General features: G+C 39.2%; 1 protein-coding gene across 1 annotated transcript in view; it reads left to right on the plus strand.

Moving 5' to 3' along the window:
• The first annotated feature begins 4,116 nt into the window (after positions 1-4,116).
• The window catches only part of FRMPD4 (FERM and PDZ domain containing 4), a 99,343-nt gene continuing 92,777 nt past the window's right edge, over positions 4,117-10,682 (plus strand). The window contains exon 1 of the mRNA XM_009071528.1: positions 4,117-4,231. Within this exon, the coding sequence (XP_009069776.1) occupies positions 4,194-4,231 (38 nt within the window). The 5' untranslated portion in view covers positions 4,117-4,193. The remainder of the gene's footprint in view (positions 4,232-10,682) is intronic.

The following is a 10,682-nucleotide window of genomic DNA, read 5'->3' on the forward strand; positions in this document are numbered from 1 at the left end:
TGAATGGAAAAGAAATAGCTGCTAATTTTACGGGGAACGAGTTTACTTTTATTGGCACAGGAGCAACTGTGATGTGAAGCAGGACTGTCTGATGCTGAGTGGATGGGAATGCTGCTTTTGTGTCAGTGCCAGTTTATGCTGTTTTAAAATTGCAGCCTGAGAGCTTAATTTCCACTAGTTCAGGGAATTGCTATATTTATAGCAAAATTTACAGGATTGGGCTATGGAGGTGGCACAGTTAAAAAGTCTGTCAAGATTTCTATAGCAAAGACCTATTGAGAGGAATCTCCAGTTGCTGGTTGCAAAAATAAGTTTTGGGCAATGTTACATGCTTATTGTATGACTCTGTAGATGCTTTCTTTTTTAAAAAAATGAATTTTCCAGCATATTTAAACTTTTGAGTTTTCCATGTTGTAAAGAACGAATGATGTTGCTTTCTGCTGTCAGCATTAACACTATCTAAACCGCGCTGGACATTAGTCTCCAATAGTATGCTTTAAAAATTCTGCTCTCATTTTGAAGAAGAGGTGCGTGCTGCTACAGTCTTGCAGTTCTTGTTTGTGCCATGGTTTGTGCTGAGTATGTTCAGCATATTGTGGAAATGGCATACTGCTGATCCAGTGCAGGAGACATATGATCTCATGTTTCAGTCATTCCTCAAGCACAGGGCAGAAAATAGGCTGACCTGAAGATGTTCGTTGTGGCACAGCTATTGCATTATCAATCAGAAGATCCCTCTGTAGGGCAAGTTGATTCCTTACCACTGCTTCAGTGATCACTGCTTTGATGATTTAATGAACTGATTGTTTCATGTGAAACAATTCAGAGAGATCAGGTTTTATACTTCTGCAGTAAGCATATGAAAACCAGGTTGAAGGGTTGTAGCTAATCTGCCTTGTTTTCAGACCTCAGCTGGTATGACGTTGGCCTAGGCTTTCACGATGTAGTTTGACACCTAAAGCTGTGCTCCAACAGATGCTACAGCAACAAGTCCCGTTAGGATGAGTAAGCAGGGATGGTGATGGACAGCAAGCAGTGAGTAACAGTGGTGCCAGTGCTGCCTCTGCAGACAGGCTTGCTGAAGGCAGAAGTTACATTTCCTTTGCCTTTCCGATCTTTGGATGTGAATCAAAAAATCTTCCAGAAATCTAGGTAGTCTTGGTGTGCTCCTCCTCCATTGCCTGTGCAGGAAGGAAATGGTGAATGGTGATCAGCGAGCTGAAGGATTTATCCAAGATCACTTGCAGGGAGGGTTAGGATTTGGAGTGGGATCTCCCAGGGCCTGATGATCTTCCTCAGCATCAAGACATCCTCTTGATTTAAAGACTGCCAAGATGACTTTGTGCTTCCCCCAGGTGAAATACCTGCCCTGCTTTTGGTTTCCTCCAAAGCCTTTGATATTCCTTCTGGCATTTATCTTATCTTTGCCATCTTTTGCCCTTTGTAGTGGCCATTGAACAAAATCCTTGTAGACAAGCAGAATTATATTCAACAAGTGGCTGGAGGTGTAGAAAAAAAATGCAGTCCATTCACCCCTTTTTTCAGTCTGTAGAGGCAGTTAGGAATTCCCAACACTCATCACCTCTGAGTGTAAAGACCTTGTTCTATTGCTATGACATGAGTGTTTATTATTGAATTGTACAATGACTATAGGAAAAGTGCTAATTTGTGACCCACTGACTATAAGAAAGTCTGGAGGAGTAGATCAGATATAAACATATCTATAGTTAAGTAGGACAGTTGTTACCCATCATATATGATAGGTTCTGACACCATTAATGTTTTAAGGGATCAAAGGAAGCTTTCAAGGGAATTAAATTTACCTAAAAATCCACTAATGTTGTAATCCATACAAAGATGAGCCTTTAGTTTGAATGCAGAGAGTAATAATATTGATCATTATCTCTGTCCTGTACTTCTGCAAATTATCTGGGAGTAGAAGTTTGATGTGCTTTACTTGGGAATTTAAATGTCACTGTACCCATTTTACAGATGGTGAAACTATAGCACAGAGTTTGTGAAACATGTCTAATTAAACTGAAAAATGTTAAATGCATGGGCATCCCTTTATAGTCTTGATAAAAAAGGTTACTGTCTACTTTATTTAGTTAACTGCAGTGTTTCAGATTCCAAATGCTCTAAAGTGTAATTTGAAGTCTGTAGATGTAGTTTAGCTGTCATTCTTACATTGTAGAATGGTTCCTGTCTAAAAGAAGGGACCACCCTTCTTCCTCTGTCAAGCTTATGGAGAAAAAGGAACATTTGTGCTCAGCTTAACAAGAAACGGCATGAGAGAGTGTTGAAAGTATTTGGGTTTTATCCTTGGATCAATTCCTTTGATCAGAAATGGTTTAGTTGAATTTATGTGGGGTAATGCAGCATATCTGACGTTTATGTTTGGTTAGTCATGAATAATTGTAATTTTACTAAGAGTTCTAGCATATTCATTATCAGACTTAAGCCCTGTCTTATGGCAAGTACTGGTGTTTGAATACACTATCAGAAATGTTTTTCCACTCCTTGGAGATAGAGTACTTAATGTAATTGGTAAATCAGATGATATCTAGCACTCTATTGTAATGCTCTACTTTACATGTAAATTATATTTTGAAGCACTATATTTTTTCTCAGTTGTGATTAATCCTTGAAATAAAGGGGGAGGGGGAAGCATCTAGTTTGTTTTTAATGATGCATTCCTCCTTTGGGAAAGATTAACTATGTACAACTTTGTTGAGTTTAGCAATTTGCAATGAATTGTTGAGTTGTCCGTGGAGACCAATTCTGTTCCTTCAGAAGAGTGTTCATCAGGTTACATTGTGCTCTGCTTCTCTAAAGGGAAGAAGTTCTTACATCTCTATCTGTGACAAGAGGTATTAAGTTTCTAGCTAGAATTTGAACTTACATAAATTGGGCATGTAAAACTAAGCTGTAATGTGTTTGATGGGTGGAGAAAAGACAGAGAGGGAGAAGACAACTAATTCTAAACATGCTCTTGTTTTATGTTTTTGTTGGCATGTCTAAAGTTCAGATTGTGTTCAGTGTTGTGTGCTCACTCATGTTTGCCTGCTTGTCACGTGCTCTTAGCTGGTCTTTAGCATGGTTGATTGCCATGGCTGCTTTTCCTGCTCTTTTCCTTTTTCAGATTGTACACAGATGTTAATGACTTGATCAGTTTTGCTGAAAGATATATTTGCTGCCTTCTGAAACTTTGAGTCCCACAGCAGAAAGTGGGAATATATAGTAACATCCAGCTTAATTCTTGCAAGTTAGAGGGAAAACATCAGTGCAAATTTTGGGGTTTCCTATGGGAAACTATGGCAGATTCTTGCTAGCTGAATCTTTTTTCTCTGTGGAGTCAGTAGAATACACCTCACAAAATATTTCAGATCTAGTGGGGACACCCTATCTCTTGGCAGCACTGCTGGGCCATTTCTCAGGAGTGGGAATACTAGCAGAGAGTGCTTGAGCAGTGGTTATGTTACAGCGTGTGTACTCAGAGATGCTGCAGCATTTTAAAGGTTATTTGGAAGAGTGCAACAACATTTGCATATTGAATCAATTTAGCAAGTTGTGCAGCAGTGTCACGGCCTTCCTTCATTCCAGCATGAGAAACAAAAAATGGTTTGCTAGCAGTGAGAGTGAGTGTTGATGTTCCTTGTGGTGCCAGGTAGTGCACCATGTGTGTGATCTGCAGCCACGTGGTGCCTGGTTGGTTTGGTTTGTTGGATTTTTTTCAATTTTTTTTGGTGCCAAGACTGTACTGAGAGCTGGCATTTGAACAGGGGATGATGATGAATGAAAATACTCCCCATCCCTTTTACTAAAAGCTATTGGAGATGAATATTGTGGATGTGGGACTAATGGGGAATGGCAAATTCACCAACCGAAGGCTTGGACTCAGACTGTTAGAAATGGCAGTGCATCTTTTCACTGACTGGAAGAATATTACAAATGTAAATAGACCTGCTAACCTGTTTTCCCTTGCCTTGGTTTTGGCTGTGTATTTCACAACTGTCAAAGTATATGGATGACAAGTGAATCACGTGAAGTACAAGAGACAAATAATTTATTTTTTTTCCCTGTCTCTTCCTGCCCTCCTCTCCCAAAATTGCAGCCACAGGAACAAATCTTCAGGCTGGCCTCAACCTTCAGGGACCTGGAGCTTGAACCAGGGGACACCTTATGGATGGGAGATGACGGCAAACAGAGATGGAAGAGACTACTTCATCAGGTAAGTAGGCAGTGTGAGCTGTGCAGTGTGTAGCACAGCACTGCAGCCCTGCTCCTGACTTTATTGCCTTGGAATTCTAATTCCTGCTTCAGCCCTATGCGGTTAATGTTCAACTGGTTTGATTTATGGCACTGAGAAAGCTCAGACTGTACTTTACTGCGCCTTGCTTTGGTACTTGGTTATTTCGTTTACTCAAAAGAATGCTAATAATATAAGGACCTGTAATTCTTTGAGGAATTAAAACTAATGTCATTAAAACATAAAAATAAAATAAAAATGCCATGTTTAAAGAATGATGCAAAAAGTCAGTTCTGGCTGAGACTAACAATTCTTCTCCATCTCTGTCATGTGAAGTCTTTTGGTTTGCCTAATATATTCATTATACTGGTAATGAGAAAACATATGTTTTGATCCTGTATAGTAGATATTCTAATTCTTAAATTTCCCATAGCTCTAAATTTAAAGGTCTGCGAAATAAATGTCAAGGTAAACAACATTGGCTTTTCTTTTCCCATTGAAAATTGTGCATAATTATTCTTTCATATCACTGAGGTGACTTGGATAAAATACAATGTGCTGTTCTAGCAAATGTACTCTTGTGTGGCTTTGAAACTTCTTCAGTAAAAAGGGGCAGTGGTAGTGAGTTACCAAAACCATTGGCTGATTTGCATTAGTTGCTTTAGTTTACATCCCATTTTTAAGATTAGCATTTTGATTCTGTTCATGTGAAGGGTTTTTTAAAAATTATTACTTTATTTTTTTCAATCAGCCTATTTAGAAACTTGCAGATGCTTTAAAAAGTCATGGATAAGAATTGCAATTCTTTCTTTTAACACAGAATGGAAGGATCAGACTTATTTTTAATTTTCCGTTAAAAGTGTTCAATTCTCTCAAGACGCTTCAGCTGCAAAACCAGAATTGTGCAATGTAAGAATGAGGATCCCCATTACCATGCTTTCTCTTCCTATCCCTTTTGCCTGGAGGGCATGCCTTGGCTTCCTAGGAAGCATTTGCTTTTGGAACCAATGCAGGGTTTGTAGCAGAGTGGTGACCTGCAGGCTTTCAAGATTTAGAGCAATTTCAGACCTGTCCAAACTGGAGCAAGTTGTTGGTGTTCATGAAGGACCAGGAGCTGACTTTGAAATGTTTTCTTGCTTCAACAAGTATTTGTCATGCTTTGGATGTCTGTAAGACTCTGGTTGTAGCACTGGACAACATGAAGCTGAATGCCAGGCACAATATAACTGTATTAACACAGGTTTTCTGTCTGAGCAAATTAGGCTTGTCAAGAAGTATAGGTGAGCTTCCAGAGCACTGTGCAGATGTGAGACTGCTGCTTCTGTTACTCAAGTTAGTGAAGGGACTTAAACACCTCAGATGTCCATATTTTCTGCAGACTGTTGGCATGTTCTCCTCTGTGTAAATGAGATTCATTTGAAAAATTAATATACTGCTTCTGAGGACTGGCACCACATATGATTCCTTCTCTTTTCTCACTGGTCACATAATGGGATGCTGCACTTTCTGTGTAGCTATAAACAGCTGTGGCTTACAAAATGCAGTGCATTAGTACTCATTAATTTTGCAATTTGGGGATGTTTTCTAACTCTCAGCAGCTAATGATCATTTTGTTTATGTTTTTGAATGCCTTTTAGTACCTTAAAGTGCCGAATCCCTCTCTTAAATTGAGAAAATAGCATCTAGGAACAAAAATCCATAACAGGGAGTGCCTAATTATGCCTCAAGTAATATTAGGCTTGTGGTTGTTTTATTGTTGGGGTCATTGGGGGTTTTTCTTCTGTGCTCTTACAAGGTGCTTGTTTTCCATTCTCTTTTGGGCCCTGGTGTTTCTTCCATTGTTCTCTGCATGTGGATAGCAGACTATGTGGCAAAAAATAGTCTGCTTTAAGGGATAAAGAGAATGAGGCCCCAGAGGAAGTTGATCTGTAGAAGCCTTTGATATTTTGTGCCAGACTTTCTAACCCACCAGTATCTCTGAGCCATTTTAGGAGCACATTGAACAGTGCTACATACCTCCACATTACATGATTTATAATGCATATTCTTTTATCAAATGTTTTAAAGCAACAGCGTTGGCCATAACCTGTGTGCCAGCCAGGCCTCCAGAGTAGTAATGCATCCTACCTGAAATGCCAGTCCCCTGGGATGCATTAAAAGCCAGTACCTTTGAAAGCAGAATGAAATCAGGAAACTGTTTGGAACCACGTACTGCTGCAGCAAATCACCAGCCATCCACTATTACTAGTGAGCATCAGCCCAAGTAGCTGTTAAGATGTGACTGGATAATTACACAACATATATCTTGGTTTCACTAGAATGACCAAACACTGAGTACACCCTGTGACTTTCCTGGTGGTTCCTCTGTGGAGGCATATAGTACCTGTCCTTACACTGACTAATTTTTAGTGAAGGAAAAGCTCTCTGGCTTTCAAAATGCCTGCTTTTACAAATACTGCATGAAACTATATAAATTAAAACAGAATTTAATTTTCTTTCCTTCATTTTTCACCCCTGGATTGTAGGAATGATATAGTGAGATGGTTGTTAACAGTTATGCCAATAAAGGCAGGGGAGAGATCAGCAAGATAGCATGTCTTATTGTCTCCAAAGCTTATTTTATAGCCATGCAGATTAACAAATTGCATCACACTGAAGAAGAAAAAGCAATTCAAATACTTTGCTTGGTTTTGATTAAAGATGTATAAAACAGGTATTATCACAATGAAATGTGTGCATGAGTTCTGTACAAGGAAGTAACATAATTCATAACAGCATTAACTGCTTTTGAGTTAAATAATTTACTTTGTGCCATATGTGTATATCCATTCAGCTGCAAGCAGACATATTGTCATTTCGAAATTGTGGGAGGAACTGCAGAATCTTTTGGTGAAATGAAGTGTAATTATATAGTGTTGGTGCAAATGCTTTAAGGTGTGAATGGGAAGAGATGTTTATTCTTTCTGCTGAAGCAAATTTGATTTCTTTCAAATCTCTGAAAGCGCCTCTGACATGAGCTAATCGGGGCAGCTTCCATCGCCAGGCAGTGCTTTTGTAAAAGTGTGAGAAGAGCCTCTTATCAAAATATTTTCAGATGTTGCTATCAATTCATTATCTCTTCTGTGCAGATGGCACGACCCGGGTCATTTTGCAAACCTCTGAAATACTTTTTCTTAGGTTTAGGCCATGGCAAATTGAAGTTTCAGAACTTCACCCATTCCCTTTTAACTTGCCACTGTTACTTGAAATAGCCTTATGAGATAAGTAATACATTTCAGTATGGCAGGGCAGCAGTCATCTAGTATTCTTCCAGCTTGTTTCTGTACTGCACAAGCTGTATTAAGCTGGACCTTTAATATGAAATATTTTTAAAAACTGTATATTTAGCCACTTTAAAGGCCCATTTTATTTGCCTTTATTATATACACTGTGTAGTATATGATTATGATAAATTCTGTAATGCTAATTGGAACAAAAATGTGACATTTACTAAAAATGGTTTTGGTGTGAATATTGGGTTTCAGGGAGATAGCATGTGAAGCAGAAGATTTTGTCTGGTTTGTCCACAAAAGGTTTAGCCTCATGGCAATTTTGGCTCCTGATTTTTGCCAGTGCTATGATGTTATTGATTTTTGGACCTGTACATTTTTGTCCTTTCCCTTGTGTCAGTCTTGCTGTTTGTCAGACCTGGAGGGAAGTTGATAGAGGGAAATAAACTGGCTAAAGCTAATAAAAAATCAATGTTATGGAGAAAGCAATGAAATTTATGTCAGTTCAGCTCCCTGAGCCAGTTCTTTGCATGGTCTGATGAAGTTGCAGAATAGTTTAGAATGGAAGAATCCTCTGAAGGTCAGTCTGTCCAGCCTCCTGCTCAGAGCACAGCTATTGCCAGGTGATGAGCAGCATTGCTGCCACACTGAAATACCTGACTGATTTGGGAACAGGGTTGCAACAGCCTTGTGTTGGCTTAAGCTGCCTTGCAACTGCACTTTAAGGTGTGAGTTGAAGTAACAATTGCTGCCTTCAAAAGTCATACCTTTTTGATTCCCATGGCTGTTTAATTCCTAAGGAATAAGGTGCTTTGGTATTTTTTGTGGATGTGGTTTCTGTCATTTAAATAAAGACCAGAGAATGCAAAATTAGATTAGCTGAAATAAAGTATAGCCCCTCTCATCTGGACTCAAAGCAACACTGGTTCCACTAAAGTGTAGTTAGTTATTAGACTCTCAAGATAGAGGGATCTGTTATGTCAGCTTATGTCCATATCCTTATTTGGAAAAGTTACTATTGGTTATGTTTATGTTGACTCTTGCTATTAGCCTCAGAGAGGATGACAGGTTTGTCTGTGTTACCACTTTGGTTTGCTCCCTGTTTTACTTCAAAGACCTTGACCATTGGTACTTCATGCATATTAACTTGTTTCTGTCCTCCAGTCTGGAATAAACTGAGCAAACAGCTGGGATCTCAGGCAAGAAATTAAAGGAAGCACAGCCAGAGATCAAAGCTTGCAGCTTTACTTGTTGAAACCAGAGGTCAGACTCCAGAGTGTGCAGCAGAGCTGGGAGAGAACTACTTGTCAGAAGTCTTTCTGAATCTTCTTATTGGTATGATGTGGTTGCTACAACAGTTGAAATGTCCAGGTGACCTGTGTAGTGGATGAGGGAAAGGCTGTGGATGTAGTCTACCTGGACTTCAGCAAAGCCTTTGATACTGTTACCCATGGCATTCTCATGGAAAATCTGGCAGCCCATGACTTGGACAGGTGCACTCTTTGCTGGATTAAAAACCAGCTGGATGGCCAGGCCCAGAGAATAGTAGTGAGTGGTACCACATCCAGTTGTTGGCCAGTCAGTAGGGGGATCCTCCAAGGCTCTGTACAGGGGTCATTCATGTTTAATATCTTTACTAATGATCTGGATGAAGGGATTGAGTGTACTCTCAGCAAGTTTGCAGATGACACTAAATTGGGAATGTTGATCTGCTAGAGTAGGAAGGCTCTGCAGAGGGAGCTGGACAGGCTGGATCAATGGGCCAAGGCCAGTGGAATGAGATTCTGCTGAGGAACTCATTCAGTGCAGGTAGCTTGGTATGCACCTGCAGTGCAAGCTGCAGATTGAGGTCTGGTGGGGCAGGATCCTGACCCTGATATGTTTGATATATACTTGATATGACCCTATCATATTTTGATACTGTGAGTGCCTTTTATTTTTTACTGGTGCTTTTGTATTCACTATCAAAAAGTTCTTCTAGACTTCTTCCAGGTGTATCTGGCCAATTTCATTCTTTTTTTTATAAGGTGTGTTGTCCTGCATATAATATCAACTCCATTATTTTTGGCTTGTAAAATAGTACATTTTGGTTGTCCTTGTTTGAAACATGCAATTCTTAAATGTCAGCTTTTGTGCCATACAGAAAACAGAGGTAACATGTTTGTGTTCTTTAGTAGTTAGTGTAGCTCACAATATCCTAAATTCTCAAAGCATATATGGAACAATATTTCTTTGCAACACAATGTCATGATATTCTTCTACACTCAAATACGTAGCTAAATTTTCTTCAGTAGTCTTCGTCTTATTCTTTCAGTGCTTGCTGTGCTGAGAAGAGGTAACTCATTCATGTTTTCCCAAAGTGTGCCTCTGTGCCTGTTGCATGCATCCTGTCTGGTCTGCATGCTTCTCTTTGTACACCCAGTTCTTGTAGCTGGCCAGCAGTGTGGAATGACAGAACACAATCATTGCTGATATTAATGGTGTATCAATCAAACATCCTGCTTATTAAGGACCGCTAATTTATACCAGATGCAAAACTGAGGCTCACAGCCTGCTAATCAGTTTACTTCAAAATAAATATGTACAGAAGATGATCTGATCATTCAGCTTTTTTATTTTTACTATTGTTACCTATATATTTTTTCTCTTTTTATGTCCAGCCCTACCCCAATCTTCTTTGTTTACTTGAAAATAAATATGTACAGAAGATGATCAGATCATTCAGCTTTTTGTATTTTTACTATTGTTACCTATATTTTTTTTCTCTTGTTATGTCCAGCCCTACCCCAATCTTCTTATCCATGTGTTCTGTAGATTGTACACACCTGTTGATAGCTGAGTCCTTTCTCAGAATATTTCTCCGAGTTCGCTCTGTTGGAAGGTTCTGAAAACAATCAAAGGGTGAAAGCCTTGATTGTTGTTACTGTGTTGTTCATCTTCCTGGGTTTTGAAAAAGCTGCTGTTATTTAATACCTTAAGACTACCTTAGTACATAAGGCCATAATGAAAGTTTGAAGTCACACGAGTCACCTTCTGCCCTGTAGGTGTGATGAGGCCATAATAAAAGTTTGAAGTCACAGGAGTCACCTTCTGCCCTGTAGGTGTGATGTTATAGAGCACTTTACTGAGTGCATTACATTCCTTCATTGCTAAGTACAGAAAGA

This window comes from Acanthisitta chloris, unplaced genomic scaffold, assembly GCF_000695815.1.
Source record: "Acanthisitta chloris isolate BGI_N310 unplaced genomic scaffold, ASM69581v1 scaffold7590, whole genome shotgun sequence".
In the NCBI taxonomy this organism is placed as follows: Eukaryota; Metazoa; Chordata; class Aves; order Passeriformes; family Acanthisittidae; genus Acanthisitta; species Acanthisitta chloris.